This window comes from Stereum hirsutum, assembly GCF_000264905.1.
Source record: "Stereum hirsutum FP-91666 SS1 unplaced genomic scaffold STEHIscaffold_14, whole genome shotgun sequence".
NCBI lineage: Eukaryota > Fungi > Basidiomycota > Agaricomycetes > Russulales > Stereaceae > Stereum > Stereum hirsutum.
The window spans coordinates 291550-307783 of record NW_006763144.1 but is presented as its reverse complement, the minus strand read 5'-3'; the positions used below and the strand labels follow the sequence as shown (position 1 = coordinate 307783).

At 53.6% G+C, this 16234-nt stretch overlaps 2 protein-coding genes across 2 annotated transcripts; one reads left to right on the top strand and one right to left on the bottom strand.

The window, feature by feature from the left end:
- Nucleotides 1–1622: 1622 nt before the first annotated feature.
- Nucleotides 1623–14352, bottom strand: STEHIDRAFT_170927 (uncharacterized protein). Its single transcript, XM_007307864.1, has 21 exons — nt 14236–14352; nt 13868–14164; nt 12672–13808; nt 12365–12614; nt 11590–12302; nt 11241–11532; nt 10696–11184; nt 10519–10638; nt 10397–10465; nt 7469–10343; nt 7219–7401; nt 7147–7156; nt 6797–7087; nt 6689–6746; nt 6562–6637; nt 6336–6511; nt 4120–6282; nt 2661–4066; nt 2420–2602; nt 2058–2355; nt 1623–1997 (listed from the first exon to the last, which is right to left on the bottom strand). The coding sequence occupies exons 1-21, from the start codon at nt 14272–14274 to the stop codon at nt 1894–1896; spliced, it is 11229 nt and encodes a 3742-aa protein (XP_007307926.1). The 5' UTR covers nt 14275–14352; the 3' UTR covers nt 1623–1893.
- A 324-nt stretch (nt 14353–14676) lies between these two features.
- Nucleotides 14677–15598, top strand: STEHIDRAFT_124076 (PC4-domain-containing protein). The gene is made up of 5 exons (XM_007307863.1): nt 14677–14874; nt 14933–15040; nt 15111–15222; nt 15282–15370; nt 15433–15598. The coding sequence occupies exons 1-5, from the start codon at nt 14788–14790 to the stop codon at nt 15490–15492; spliced, it is 456 nt and encodes a 151-aa protein (XP_007307925.1). The 5' UTR covers nt 14677–14787; the 3' UTR covers nt 15493–15598.
- The last annotated feature ends 636 nt before the right edge of the window (nt 15599–16234 follow it).

The following is a 16234-nucleotide window of genomic DNA, read 5'->3' as shown; positions in this document are numbered from 1 at the left end:
CCACGTTCGTTCGTTTTGGTTGGTTTATAGGTGGTAATACCTTGAGCTTCCGCAATTGTTACTAAAAAATTGACTCGTCGTTCGAGTCATCATGCATCATGAGTGACCTGGGGTGCCAACTTCCACACTGGCATCGACGCCACAAGCCCGTGCGTAGTAGGTTCAACTACTCGAAACAAGTGTCAGCCAACGCTAGTAGTCGGATCTGCGCGCCACTGTTCTTCACTCCGTGATCGTGAAATGATGCCAATGATGGTGGTGCTTGATGATAGGGTTGCGTTCATGTCCTGTCACTGATTTTCCGATGGCTGATAGCTCCTGGTCTAACCACGAGCAGATTGCACGAAACGTAGAGTCACCGCATTGAAACGAAACCCACGAAAATTGAGATTCAGACGATGATACTTTTTTTGCGTCATGTAGCCCGTACGGACAGAAGTAAGGTACGAAGACTCGGAACAGATAGCAAGGAACAAACGACGAGACAAGAGGAGGCGAGGCAGGAGAAGAAGAAGCTACAATCCGAGATAATAAATAAGAGGTAAACTTCTCGGTCATAAAGCGTGCGAGTTCGTGAAGGCATAAGGAAACCTTGTGGTCAAGGGCGTGCAATGGGTAAAGGGGATCTAAGGTGGCCAAGGGTGAAGGGTGAAGGGTAATATGGAATGAAGTCATGGCCTCCGACGCTCTCTCAGTATGGAAATTGAGTGAGCGGAGCGTCGAAAGTCGGGGTTAGACCGTTGCTGCCCCTCCTCTGCGAGAACCACAACGGCAGCAGATGATGTCCATGAAGCAGTTCCAGATTGCGACGAGGACCTGTCCAAGCACATAAATCATACCACGTTAGTATCCGACACTGAGACCACTGCGACAGAATAACTGCAAGGAAGTTTTGGAGCTCGGAGGGAACACTCACGGTCACGATGGCTGAAATGACTGTCTCAATCACGCTCGCGATGGCGCTGATGATGGAGTTGATGGCACTGCCGATAGCTGAGAATATGGATCCCTGTATACAGTCCAAAGCATTAGTCAAACACATATTCCCGTTCAGAAACCGCCCATGCCACTTACCATGACGATATTTCAGCGGCGATTTCTTTTGGGGATAGAATATGGGCGGGATCTCGGTGGGTGTCGTACGAGACGGTGAGTAAATTCTCACCGAAGAAGATGAGGTATATATACCTCTGAAAAGTTTCGGCGGCATGGCCTCCGTGTGCATAGACGAAAAAGCTCCAAAAAGAACGCGTTCCCGCCAAGGCTACGTCAGTGATTCAGTCCAGGTGATGTCATTTCCGAGGACGAGACGGTCACGAAACAATTATGGTCGTGGCGCCACGAAAACGGCGAAGTCGAGGCGGACAAGGCGGCCACAGAAGATAGCGCTGTCACAACTCAAAAATAAAATGTCCTAGCTCTTTGTGGACTCTGGAGCCCACGCTGTCGACGTCAATATCGACCGATGTGGAGATGAGAGGACTAGCAGAGAGCTTGGCCCCGGGGAAATTCCACAGAATTGCTGAAACGTTCCTCGTAAAAGCCCTCGATCAATCGAAGAAACTGATCACCTTAGGCCGTTCGTTAGAGACTCATGAATGGTGGTCACTCCGAGAGTCAGCGGGAAAATTGACATGCTATAAGCCTGTAACGTAGTAAGTAACGAACATGGACGAGAGGATGAAAACAATTGTCTGTGTAATTACAATCATGATGGGAAGAAAATGCTGTGGATACAAAAAAAATCGATGCAGGACACTTCTCTTCAAAACATACTTCACGGACTCCGATAGCGCCGTACAACGTGCTTCTCCCCCCTCCACAACGCTCGCCGCATCTATATACCGAATCGAACCGCAGGAACCGAAAAGAGGACTGAAAACGATGCGACAATCATGCAAACCCGAAGCCTTCACCACCCTCGTTGATGGCAAGGAGCAGTTGCTGCCTTAGCTTCTCATACGACGAGTACTGTGGCAAGTCGATCTGGTTGAAGCCTACGCGATCAATCACGTCAGTAACCGCATTCAAAACCCGAACAACTCAAAGCAACTCACAAGTATGAGCCTGTGGCAGTCTATCCGGGTCGCCATACGCCCTATGAATCGAGAACCTCTGCGTCCCCTGCACGCCCTGCAAATCTCCAAACCCACTTAACGGCACCCTCGACGTCCCCGTCGCGAAACTCAACACCTTCGCACGCTCGTCACGATTGAACGACTTCAGCGCACGCCACCACCATACGATGACTGGGTCAGAGGAGTTGTACCCGTTGTAGTCTGTCGCTGCACGCCATTCGTCAACGTCGATCTCGGGGGTTCCGGAGATGAGGAGTTCGAGCTCCTGTTCGTTGAACTACAAGGACGAGGACAACTGTCAGTAGAAGTTCGAGGAAAGAAGGAGTACGACCGCGACTTACGATTGAGACGAGGTCCTTCGGAATGATGTCGTAGAACCCAGAGAGTAGGTTCTCTATCTGATCCTTGATGGACGAGTACAATCGGTATTGGGCCGCCAACTGCACAAACTCGCGCCTATTCTCCAACGTCACCGGTAATGTCTCGCCACCCTCCTTCAACGGCACGATCTTCATGACACCGAACTACGAAACACGATGTCAGTGAGAGGAAAGCATGGAAGAAGAACGACCAAAAAAGTACCTCGTCACCCTCAACGCTGAAAGTCATGTCCAACGCCGTCGGGTCGTTCTCCAGAATCCAACACAACGACTTGTAATAGTCCGGATCAATCCACTCCACGTCCCTATAATCCACCGGCTTGCCCAAAATCTGCCTATACAAGCTCCTCGCAAAGTACGCATCCAACAACCGCCCATCATAGATCGCCTTCCCAATCACGCGTCCCACGAATTTGAAGAATGACAGATGCTCCGGGTTGACCCATGACGCCTTGTTCGGCTGGTATGTGAGCTTGTCGGCCGCACAAGGCTCGAAGAGCGCGTTGTTCGGGTCGAACATCTGTCTGGCAAGGATCTGGAACCATTCACGCGTGACACCACCGGCGTCGACACCCTCTTCATCGTAGAACCGCACGCTGAGCTTGCCATACTTGATCTGGTCGCCCGTCTTGCGCTGCAGGTACTGGAAACTGTCCTCGAAGAGCCGTTGTCTGCGAACGTTGAGCTGTAGTGTTCCATGGTGTTCGCGGCTGTGCGGTCTCCGACGTAGCTGCTGGTTGAAGTAGTTACGCTTGTTGTCGAAGTCGAGGACGCGAGGGTTGTGTACAAGGAGGGAGAACGAGCCGCTCATCAACGAAGGGTTATTTCGGACCATGACGTTCAGGACCTTGCGGTGATCGTCGGTGAAGGTAACGAACAGATCCTCCATCGATTCGCGGGGAGTCGTAGGTGATTTCGGTGATGATGCACCGCGAAGAGCACGAGCGGTGCTGGCTGCGGCAGAAGTGGTAGCGCCAACGTACTTGCAAACGACCATAAGCGACTCGATGAGAGGAAGAAGAACCGTCGCGATGTGCTCAATCTCTGGCCGTTGCTCGATGACGGAGAGACAATCGCCAAGTCGTCGCCACAAGGGAGTGAAGCTGAATGATTCGTAGATGGCCTGAATCTTCTCTGTGTCGTCACCCTTGTCGGTTTCGCTCGTCGAAGCAACTCCTGATTTCGGAGAGTACATGTAGTCGATGGTCTTGAGTACTCGCAGAAGCTTAGCCTGATCTGAAGACGGAGACGAGAACTTCGACGCCACGGATGAGGCCAGGACGTCACCTTGCGACCCACTGAGAGCGTTAGAAAGTTCCTCAAGATCCTGGTGCAGACTAGTCCCGAAGTCCTGCGTCTTCGCCCGAAGCTCCTGTGCGATAACCTCCCTTGCATCCGGAATGTACGACAGATGTTGAATGAGAGAGAGACTGTGATGGAAGGGCTTCGCGCCACATTCACCCACGGTGAGGATGTTGACGATGAGCCGTAGAACAGAGTGAGGAATTTGTGGTGGGTTGGCCAACAAAATCTTCTCCTCCATCGTCTCTCCTGTCAGAGCACTATCCTTGGGTGCCTCCGGTGCAGGCTGGGCAGGCTGAACGGGTGCTAAAGAAAAAGTCAGAATGAAATTTTACGTGTCGAGAACATAGTCAACAAACCTGGTGCAACTGCAGCGATTTGCGTGTCCGTTGAAGGCGCTGTGCTTTCAGCCGCGGACACCGGGGCGGGTTCAGAGGATGCAGGGGCGCTTGCCGATTCAGGTGCTGTCGTTGTAGACTCAGCTTTTGGAGGTTCTACTGCCTTCTTTTGTGCGTCTTTGAGGCTTGTCAACGGACGAGTGACAGTGTCCAGAAGGCTGACGACGGACTCAAGCATCGAAGGAGTCTTCAGCAGAGATTGTCGATCCAGGAGGCCAAGGAGAAGAACGATGGGGTATTGCGTCTGGGGAGCCTGCTTTTCCTTGCCCTTGCCCTTTCGAGAGATAGAGCGTTTAAGACCGATGGAAAGTTCATGCTCGGTTAGGAAGAAGAGGGAGGAGAGTTCGTTGGAGGTGACGATGTATGTGAGAGCTTCCAAACAGCGTTGTGCGATGAGGTCTGGTACGATCTCGCTCGGGAGGTGTGAGACGGGTAATGAGCTGAAGTAATCAGAACCAGCTCGCTGTTTCCCAGGAGTACGAGGCGTTTGCGGTGGCTTGGAGGCACGAACAGTCATCTGAGAAAAGCTTCGATCAATGGCCGCGAGATCGGTGGCGCCGTCCTGCAAGATATTCAACAAGAGGTTGAACAGCTCCGTGCGGGTTTTGGAGTTTTCGCAGAGATTGACGAGGACCTTGAAGAGGGTGTTCTTCTTGAGGATTTGAGGGAAGAAGAGGAGACGAACAAGGACAGCGATGCCACTCTTGTCGAGGAGTTGTATGGCGTCGCGTTGAGCCGGGGGTTTACGAGCAGCAGGAGGTGCTGGGTGATGAGGATCGTGAGACCGCGCAGAGGCCTGTCGAGGGATCGTACGGCGGGGAGCTCTGTCGCGATAGGTGCCGGCTTCTGCAATCATATGGGCCGGAAGACTCGAAATGAAGCCGTCGTCCTGGTCCATGAGGACGTCTTGCCGTAGCTGAGGATCCAGACTCGCGATGAAGCTTGCAGGATCGATCTCAGCGGCGGTGTTACTTCCTGGGTTCGCAGCCCTCTCTTCTGCACGACGCCTTGCCTGCTCAACGCGCTCCTGTTGTAGAATCTCCGCACGGATTTCCGGTGGTAGAGCGTCGAGAAATTCGGAGCTGATCTGAGAGTCCGGGGGACGTTCGACACGAGCAGCGCGTTGATCACGGATGTGCTGATTGACAACCTCTTCTCGCATGTCGTCTGGAAGAGCTTCAAGGAAAGTAGGATCAATACCCGTGTCCGTGATGTCGACCGCGCTTCCATGTATCATAACAGTAACGCGCTCGGGAGCAGCGGAGGTACTGGCCTCTCCTGAACCTTCGGCCTCTACTACTGCAGGTTCCGAAGGGCCAGCTTGTGCCTCAGCATCTTCGGGTGCTGCAGGGTGCTCTTGAGCAGCGTCTGTCATGTCGACATCCTCGGTGGCGACCGCGGGGGCGGCGGCTTCGGCAGTGGAAGCCTCTGCCTCTTGACGAGCCTTCGCTTCCTCTTCTTCGCGCGCTTTCTCTGCAGCTGCGGCTGCAGCTTTCTCAGCCTCCTCCTTTGCCTCTGCCTCTGCCTTCGCTTCAGCCTCACGTCTTTCAGCGGCTTCTTTCTCCTCTTTCGCCTTGGCCTCCTTTTGCCTCTCAATAGCGTCAGGAAGCATCGATAGAATGAGATGATTGGCGAGCTTCATGAATCGTTCTGCAGAGAATTTGCCATGAAGGACCTTGGCTTCCTCTCCCCAGCGTTGCAGCGTCGAGAAGGGATCGAACTCGCGGGCATGGGGAGGAGTTTCGCCAGCGCGCGGAGCTCGCTCGATACGTAGCTGAGCAGATACGGCGTGTTGTCGTCGACCCATGAGGCCTTGGTTGAGGTTGATCAAGGCTCCTGGCGGAACATCGAGACGAATGGCCTCCGGCGCTCTAGGGTCTCGGTTCGTAATGAAGTGCTGGAAGAGATGAACAGCTCCCCCGCCAATGATATCTTCTATGGCCTGAAGAAGATCATTGGGCGTTCCCGCAGCGAAGATGTTACGTTGCCCTCGTCGAGTCCGACCTTGACCGGAAGGTGTACGAGCTGCTGCGTCTGCGGACTCCAGAAGCAGTGGGTGAGTAACAACTTCTGGTGCGGGTGCAGGTGCGGGTCGGCTTCGGCCAAAGATTTCCATGTCATCGTCTAGAATACAAGGTTAGATAATAACCACATCTACATATAAGATAGAGCTTTACCTTCAGCGCGCGGGCGTCCTGCTCGAGTCGCACCGGAAAAGATCATGCCCGCCATACCACCAGTGGCTTCCATGAAGTCTGCGTTACCATCAGCGAGCGCACCTCCCAAGCCGAACACATCGTCTACGGCTGTTGCTCCGCCTTGCGCATCAATGATGCCCAGCTCCGCACCGAGACTGTAATCCCAATTAGCCCCAAAAGAAGAAGAATCAAGAAAATAACTCACTCATCCTCTTCCGACCCCATGCCACCTTCCTCGTCGTCTTCTTCTTCGCCCCCTTGATAGTGAATGGGGATGTTGACTGTCGATACACTCAGTACAAATTAAATACAGAGAAAATGGGACAGCTTACCACCGACGTCATCTTCTTCTCCCGCGGCACCACCGACGAGAGGACCTGGATCAAGATCCTATAGGAAACGAGTTAATCCGCATTCATACCAATCTTAAATGAACTGACCTCCCAAGTACCCTCGTCTTCCTCCTCATCGTCACCTTCGTCGTCGTCTTCATCATCTTCGTCGACCTCATCCATATGCGCTTCTTCGTTCTCCACCAGATCTTCTTCATCTTCGTCGTCCTCATCTTGCCACGCCTCCGACTCACCGGTCCCGTTCTCGATCTCGTCCTCTTCATCCTCTTCGGTCGTAGCCTCACTCCCGGTATCCTCACCAAAATCCATCTCGACGTCCTCGTCCATGTCCTCCTCGTCATCATCCCCGTCTTCCTCAGCGTACTGGTCCTCCATATCCTACAGGAAATAAAGACATGATCAGTTATCCAAATCAGACCGAAGCCTAAAAGTCTTACCCCAGCGAACCTGAATGATAAACAGTCAGTGTGAACTCTGCTCAAAGGGAATACAGAATGATTATGACTCACATTCCAAGCGATGAATTACGATACAGATCAGGCGTCTCTTCCCGAGTCTCATCACCCTGATCATCCATGTCATCTTCTTCGTCCGAAAGACCCGTCTCCTCGAGATCTTCAAGGTCAGCCTTGACTTCTTCCGAGCCCTTGACCTTGTCCGAGGTGCGACTCATCTTGATGGCGATCTTCGACCTGGTGAGAGGAAGCATAGATAGTGTCAGAAAAGCGACCTATGATACTAAGACGAAATGATACTCACAAAAGTTCTAGTGGCTTCAGGATACAGGCCACCAGGCTCTTAGCGCCAGGGAAATTCAAGTCGACCTCTGCCAAAGCGGTCGTGAGAGTGGCGACAAAGTTCTTCTCCAACATGATCTTCGCAATGTGCGTCGGGTTCTCGTCGACGGGCTGAGGCTTACGACTCGTAGAGTTGAAACGAACGGTGAGGAGGCGCTGGCAAAGGTCAGCCAACGCGAGCATTCGACCATAGCGGGCGTCCACAGAGTCGGAAGGCGCCGGGTCCTTGATAGCGCGACTGACAGCTTCGAGAACGAACTTGCGAGTCGACACGATCTCCGGAGTCAAGTCTCTCAAATCGTGGGCACCGTTCGCATCGACGCAGAGTGCAACAATCACCGACATCGCCCAGTTGCAGAGCGTGACGCGCTTGTACTCCTCCGGTTGATGTTCGGTGACCGAGCCAACGGTGCCGTAGCTGACGAGATCGTTCAGCAGGAAATGAAGAGCCGCTGTCCGATGCTTGGTAGTGGCCTCCTTGGAAGCACCCGCGGCGCGCTTCTTTGGCGAGTAGGACAGGAAAGCGGTCTTGCAGAAATCGTAAGAAAACAGGAGCTCAGTGAGGCACTGCATCAAAAAGCCGGAGTAGAAGTAGTCGATGGCAGGCGCTGGGGGAGACTCAGTCGAGCCCGCCGGCTTCTCTTCTGCGGCAGAGGGCGCAGCGTGAGCCCGAGGAGTCGAAGGCGGAAGAGCGGTGGTGGAGGTGTCGGTGGTGGCGGAAGCACTCGTCGACTGCGTGTTGGGAACATCAGCACCTTGTTCACCTGGCGTTTTGACGACACGAATGAGTTCGCCCAGGAGGAAGTGGATGAGAGTCTCGCAATGCTCAGGAGGTGCCGAAGGTGTAGTCGACGACACTAGAGGAACATCGACCTGCATCTGAACGTCTCCCCCAGGTTCCTTAGCATCCGGCTTCGCCTCTGCGGTCTTCTTCTCTTTCTCTTTCTCCTCCCTCTTCGTCTTCTCCTCCTCCTTCAACGAAACGTGATGCGGACTGCCGTAAGGATGGTCAAGTTTGCACATCTCCGAAGTGATCTTGATGAACGCAATTGGGAAGCGTAAAGCCATGCTATTCAGGTGGCGAATGTAATTAGGTACGTCGATAACACGCGTCCGTGGATGCAAAAGGAAGCGTGCGATCTCGTTGCGCATAATCACCGCCAGCTCATCGTCGTCCTCGACGATGTGGCGAAGAATGATGGTGATGTACGACTGGCTACCCGCGACCCCACCGCTCGATGACTTCAAGGCTTGGAATAAGAGGGGGATACCACCACGTTCAACGAAGGCCAACGCTTGGTAATGGTCGCGAGTGAAGAGCACGAGCAGCCGGAGAGAAGCGAGCAAGTCATCGCGAGTCAATTTCGGGACGGAGAGAAGCTTGATGCAGAGGTCGAAGAGAGCAGGACGTGCGTCGAGATATAGAGGGCCAGTGGCAAGCGAATGCTCGGGGACGGGCTCGCCCTCCTTCGGAAGGCTGATGGTTCGAGGCTCTTCTCCAAGAGTCAACATAGCTTCAGACACGAGCAACATAGCCGCCAACCACTTGGCCACGCCGGCCGCGTCCCCTTCGCCATCCACGGGGTTGGACTTCAACAATTCGAGCAGCACACCCATGAATTGTCTCTCGCCAGTAGAACCAGAGAGCACGGCCTTGAACGACGCCGGTGCATCGTTGAGGACCAGAGCAAGCAAACGGAAGCGAACAGCAAGCGCCTGTTCTTTCTCCCCGCGAGCTTGGGGAGAAAACTCCTTGATATCGTCGATGAGAAGGCGGATGGACTGCTTCTGGTACCCGTCCGGACGACCGATGAAAGCGTGGTGAATGTCGAAAATGAGAGCGGGATGTTCGTCCACCAGTCTGAGAGACAAGCGCCCAATGTCCGCCTTGAGACTTTCACGAGCAGTGTTCAGTTCGGTCCGCCATTGCTCCGGGGTCTTGACCGGAGCTTCAGACTTCTGTTCCTCAGTCTCTACCTTCTCTTCGACTGGAGCCGTCGTCTCCGTGCTCGCGGGCTCGGTCTCAGGCGCAGGCTCAGCTGGAGGAGCAGCATCCGCTTGACCTTCTGCTGCAGGTGGCTCCGGGGCATCGTCTTCCATAGTCTCGTCCTGACCTTCATCTCCTTCACCCTCGTCTTCTGCCGGAGCCGGTGCACCACCTCCAAGCGGGAATCGGAATGGGTTCGCCAACAAGAACTCAGTGGCGGCGTTCACGTTGTTGTGCGTACGAGTCAAAGCACTCTCGGCCGCGGGGCGGGGGAAACCCATATCAGTCAGCTGGCGAATGCGATTCTCGTCCGGGACGGTTGCAGCAGCGCGCAGGAGCGATCCACCAATGCCTCCGAGACCACCGAACGTCGTTTCACCACCTCCCTCCGTCTGTCCTTCCTCCCCATCTCCGTTGACGATCTCGAGAATGACTTGCACGACGGAGCGAATGAGGCTGTGCGGTGCCATGGCGAGCCATTCGGCTTCCCACAATTCGCGGGTGAGGGGCAAGACGGCGATACGGAGCTTGACGAGGAAGTTGTGTGGCTCAAAGTAATCCGGGTCGGTCTCTTTCTTCTCACGACTCAGGAGGATGATGGTCTGGCTGGACTCGAAGATAGGCTTGGGGGAAACGAGAGGGTGCAGAAGGTGGAGTGCGACCTTGATTCCGCCATACGCATGGATGAGCTCCTGAGTGACGGTGGCCGAACGGTCCTCGGGCTTGATCTTGGAAATCTCCTCGACGATGGCCATGAAGCGGTGGCAAAGGTTGACGACACCGTCCAGACCCGACTTGCGATAGAATGCATCGAGAAGGACGGTATGGAGGCTGTATTGAGAATTCCGCTCTGAATTAAATTATTAGTGAGTGTACATGCACCGATGGTTATTAGAGACATACCGTCGGCGATGAGAGTGGTGACGAGACCAAGCATGAACGTGTGGTAGGACATCGAAAGCAGACGGTCCTCTACAACAGAGTCAGTTATCGCACGGTACAGTATATTAAAAATCCCAACTGACCAGCTTCGATCGGTGTGAGATGCTTGATAAGAATATCCGCGACAACGCCAGCGGACGACAGTATCTGCTGCTTCTGAGAAGGCTCGGGGTTTCGACGCGTCGAAAACAGTTTCACGACGGCTTTCAAATTGAATTAGTGATTAATAAATGGTAAGAGTCGAACGTATAAGAACATACCTTGGAAGAATGGCGACAAAATCGAGGGAATCTGGTTAGCCAGATGCTTCAACGCCTTCCCGTTCTCCTCTCTCGAGTTATCCGGCTTAGCCTCGCCTTCCGCTTTCGGAGTTGCCGCCGGAGTAGTCGAAGATCCTTGTGGCTGAGCACCATTCGTCTGGGCAGCCGATCCTTCGCCGTCTAGCTGGGCCAGAGTAGAGGTAGGAGACTGGAGCAGCGGAGCAAGAGAACCGGCAAATGACCCCGACGGGTTCTTTGACGGCAATTTGCTCTTGAGAACGACATTCTCCCAGACACAGACGCGGTGAAGTGTGCCGAGATCGGGAATAATCTCTGGTGCATTCTTGCCCATGAGCGTGGAGAGGAGGGAGTTAGCCCCTCTTGAGGGAGCGTAACCGGCGGTGGAGTAGATGTCTGAAAGGAGTGTGACGCGGATGTGAAGAGTGACGAGCTTGCGGAAGGATTGGTTGGCAGAGACTTCGGAGGTGGCTGAAGAAGCGATACTCAGTGAGAGATACAAAAGAAGAGTATTAGTTGAAACTCACCGGCTTCTTCGAGGAGAGCCATGAGCTTTGAGTCCTCGTTCTGAGACGCCCAGAATTCCTTCGTCTCGTCCAGCGACGTTCGCACCAACTTCGCCAAATAAGTCATCGTCTCAGCCGGAGCGGCCTCCACCATCGTGCGAATGACCTGGACCAACGAATCCGACGCCACACTGTTACCAAAGTCGTAGGGAAGGCAAGGCAAGGCGGTCAGGCGACCCAGGCGTTCAAGAGCGTCCGAGTTCGAAATGAAATCCTTGCAGTGGGACGTGTGTTGGAACAGACCCTCCAAGAACTGAGAACGTCATTGTCAGCTATATTTTATATGAAAAGATAACGAAAAAAAGCTTACTCTGCAAAGAACATCAATGTACGAGATGATCGTATTCTCGTGCGACTTCTCCGTAGTATCCTCGCTGCTCACAGATCCGTTCGTCCCTCCGCTAGTCGTCGCCGCAGCAGGTTCCACAGGTTCCGCAGGCGTCGACGCCACCAGCTCCGCTGTACTCTCCGTCGCCTCCTCCATCGCAACATCACCATCTCCCGCCGCGGAAGTCGGCCTCGTTATCGGGATCGGAGTCGGTGCAGCAGTCGCAGCCGTCGACGACGGAACAGCCGCAGGCGTTGACGGCGGTAAAAGCTTATACCACTGCTTCACATTGTCCTGCACGACATACGCATTCCCCAGATCCTCGATCTTGCTCAATGTCGACTTGATCGCCTCAAAGACCGAAGTCTTGAGCATCGGATGATGCCGGATCAGTTCGTCGACGGTCGTCCCGATGAGGACGGCGTTCTCCTTGTCCTGGAGGACACGCTGGTGACGCTCGGATGTGAAGATGGAGAAGAGACCGGGAATGATTGTAGGACGCGCGGTCAACTGGTCTTGCCCGGCTTGATTGAGACAGAGTGCACCGATGGCGTTGGGGATGGACTGAATTACTTCGATGACGGGTTCGAGGCCGGCGTCGACGGTCTTGTAGAACGTCTCGGGAAGTCCGGCTTCTTGGATGATGGCGAGGGAGGTGGGCTCGTTGTGGACGAACGTGGCCATGATGTTGATGGCTACAAAACGAGATCAGTATCGTGGACAGGTAGGAAGCTTAAAGAAGTAGAATAACACATACCGATGGGCAGGACACTCGGTCCAAACAGTGATCGATGCTCCATTACCTTCTGGATTGATTTCAACAACGACGAGTCGATGAGACCACGCAAACCTTCTGCCGTCCCCGAAGACTGCATCATCCGATGCATCGAACGAAGGATGTGCTTAAGGACGGCGGCGCGGACGACCGGTAGCTGCCCGTACGACTTCGGGATCTCATGAGCAGGGTCTTCCGACCCGTGTTCCTTGATGTCGAGGTCGATCTCATACTGCGGACGATATACGAGTTAGAGTTATATCATGCACACGCCGTAAAGGCAACGTACCTGGATCCTATCCACCAACACATCCACCCCTTTGTTGTTGCAGAAGAGTTGGAACGCATTGGCGAAACTATAGAGGACATTGTCGACGAGCTGCATGGCCCTTGAGACGACGGAAAGTCGCTGTGGCAGCCTATTCTCGATGATCTGGATAAGCAGGGGAACAAGGCCAGCTCCAACGACCATGTTTCCTCCGGCAGCGTGCGAAGCCAGGAATGTTACAAAAGAGAGAAGCGAGTCCACGAATGATTGTGGAAGCGTAGAGTCTGGATTAGCGACGTCGTTGACCGTCTTGCGCAGGAGAGCCATGAGCGTCCCATGGTTGACGCCGGCATTGACGGCTGTAATGACGTCTTGAACTTTTGTCCGATAACGGACCATGGCATCGAGCGCGGCGATGGCTGCGGTCTGTACGAAGACGGGGACGCCACGGTCAAGACCCAAGAGTTCTGCGATATGTGGAATGAGGTCGGGTTCGTAAAGGAAGAGCGAGGACATGGCCTGCGATTCTGGATGTGTGTGGACGAAGATCGCGTTCGCGAGGAGACGAACGATGACGACCTTTTCCCTGTCCTCGTCGCGGCCGGGGAAGAGAACTTGTGCCGTGCGAATTCGGCACATAAGCTCGAAGCGTTCGGGTTCGGGCACATCGTACTTTTCAATGACATCCGCGAGAATGTCCATCGTGGGCTTACTTTCGAGAGTCGGGGCGTCGATGTGGATGTTCACTGCGCCTGACGTTGGTGGTGGGTTGGCGCTTTCCGATGTAGGGGCTGCGGTTGCGGATGGTCTCCGCACAGGTGTGGCTGGGACCTCGGGGACGGTATCAATGTCCATCTCCTTCGGTTTGCTGTCCTTGCTGCTGTCGGTCTTGTAGAAGCTGAAGTGTACTTCACGGGCCTCGGACGGAAGCTCTTCGACAATATGTTTGCCGCTCTCTGTGACGAGGTCGACGAGGCTGACGCCATATTCGCGGAGGTTGGACCAGCGCTTGGCGAGGGATTGGAGGCGGGGAGTAGAAATGCTGAGTGCACGCGTGACGGCGGGCTGAGCTGAATACTGCTGAGCGGGACGCAAGAGCAGGTTGAGCGCCAGTACTACGACATCAAGGTCCGATGAGGACAAGAAGCTATTAATTCGCTGCGTAGACGAGTCAGTACTTGTGGCGCCACGTTGTGAAGGGCATGGTACAAACGCACGTCGTACGAGCTAAACGTCTTCCTGTTCGTCGAGTTCTCCAATAACAGTCTCTCGAATCGGAGGATCTCGCAAATCGTCTTCTTCGTGATCGGGGTGAAAACGTTCACCTGCACTTTGTCGACTTCATAGTCGCGGATGTACTCTTCGAGTATGGCATCAAACTTATTGAGGACCTTGATCCACGCATTCAAGTCGGATCGCGGCCATTTCCAGACGTCAATCTCGCTGAGCACTTCATGAAGTTCGTCGTTTGGCGTATTGTGAAGCTTGTTGATGAGCTCCGCCACCTGAGGTAACTGGAGGTATGCGGTATTGTTTGGTCAGGCGCGTTCCAGAAGTGAATTGCAAAAATGGCGTTAAGACGCACCGGAGGTAAAGCCCTCTTGGACTTCTGAAGAATCTTCATTTTCCGCGACGAAAATGTCGAGGAAAACAATCGATGCCTTCAAGAAACGAAAAGAGAGGCGATGTGAAGGGATGATGGGGGTGAAGGAAAGAATGAGCGGACCTGTCTTTCTCTCGACGCGCGCTGACGCACGTAGGTGACCGTGACAATCCCTTTTTTGGAAGGCTGGGACCTCCCACGCCACACAAAAGGAAAGGGGTAAATTCGTGGCACGCTCCCCCCAACGTTACATTTTCTACACAAAGATTCGACCAAAAATGGCAATTGATAAGAAGCGTTAATTAACGGAGATAATGTGCTCGCGATCCCACTCTAATTTTTGAGCGAGCTTCGGTGGGCATCACAACGGAGCTAGCACATTCGTTCTTGAAGGTTCGGTCTGTGCTCCCACGCTCAGCGACGCGAGATTCCAACAACGGCGGACGCGTCTGACGCGACGCGACGGCTCAGGGGAATCCGAGTCGTCGACCTCTCCGTCTCCATCTCACTCCACCATACCGTCTTTTCACCAACATGGTCAAACGCAAGGTGATTGTAGAGGAAGACTCTAGCGAAGGAGAAGAGCGTGCTCCCGCGCCGAAGAAGCCTGTGACGGCGAAGGTCTGTGTTTATTGAGTTTCACCTTGAAGTCGAAGGCGTGACTGACAGCGATGTGTAGAAACCGAAGTTCCCGCCTGAGAAAAAGAAGAAAAAAGACGAAGAATCTGATGATGAAGATTCCGAGTCTGAGGAGGATGCTCCTTTGGCAAAGTCGAAAGGGAAGAAGGTTCGGTCTTTTGTCTATGGTAGAGGTATACTCGACGCCACTTGCTCACAATCTTTTATTTATATGGCAGGCCGCAACTTCCAGCAGTACATCGGGGGGAATCGCAGTACAGACAAACTATGAAGGCGAGAAGTTCATTGACCTGGGCAAGAAGCGCCGCGCGACTGTTCGAAAATACAAGTGTAGGTCCATGGTCCGGCTCACCCGTACCTGCTAAGTACTGATTTCCGATATTTATCAGCCGCAGTTCTCGTGGATATACGAGAGTTCTACGGCGAAGCAGGCGACGAGAAGCCAGGCAAGAAGGGCATATCTTTGACCGTCGATCAGGTGGGTTCGCGACATTGCACCATGAGCACAACAAAAAAAGCTTAATTCCTAACTCCATACAGTGGCAAAGTCTACGTGAAGCATCAGATACCATTGATAGTCTCATAGCAAAGGCGAAATGATTTGTGGAGGCTCTTCCTTTTGTCTTGCTTTTCCTTACCAGAATATCCACGCATCTGTTATCTGTACTCATACTTAGTTTTTGCATACCCATCTGCATTCTCCAAATCCTTCACTCGATTGCGAGAGATAACGACGGACCCTTACCCCATTGAGGCCACTACGTGTGGTCTTGAGAATAATCACGAGTAAACAGCGTGATCTGGATCGCCGTTTGTTTGGCAAAAGCCTCTAAAACAAACAACTCGATTTGGATGCCAGCTTGGCGCTGTCTCCCACGCCGTTCTTGGCGCTCAACCGTCGCGTCTCTCATCTCACTTGCACTCGCTCGTACAAACTCTGCTTTATTATTTTCTGAGTCTTTGATTGCGTAGCTCACGTCTGAAGCATGTCTTCGCCGGCCGAGGAAGAGGACAGTGAGCATGCCACGACGATGCAATCACCACCTCCACCCGAAGCCCACACCTCTCCCGATCTCAGTGCACTCCTCTCGCCTACACACACCGAACATAGAGAGCTTAGCTTTCACCCAAGAGACTCAGTGGCAGATTCTGAATTCGGCGATGTTCCTCTGGACGAATCGCATTTCTCTACAGTCAGCCTGAACGCGCGGAACAGCACACATGCCGTCAAGTCACAACCCTCAGGCGATGCTCATCTTCCCTCCGAACTTGACTTGGATGCTCCTGGAGGTAGACGGGAAGATGAGGATGAGGATGAGGATGAGGATGATGAGCTTGGGAT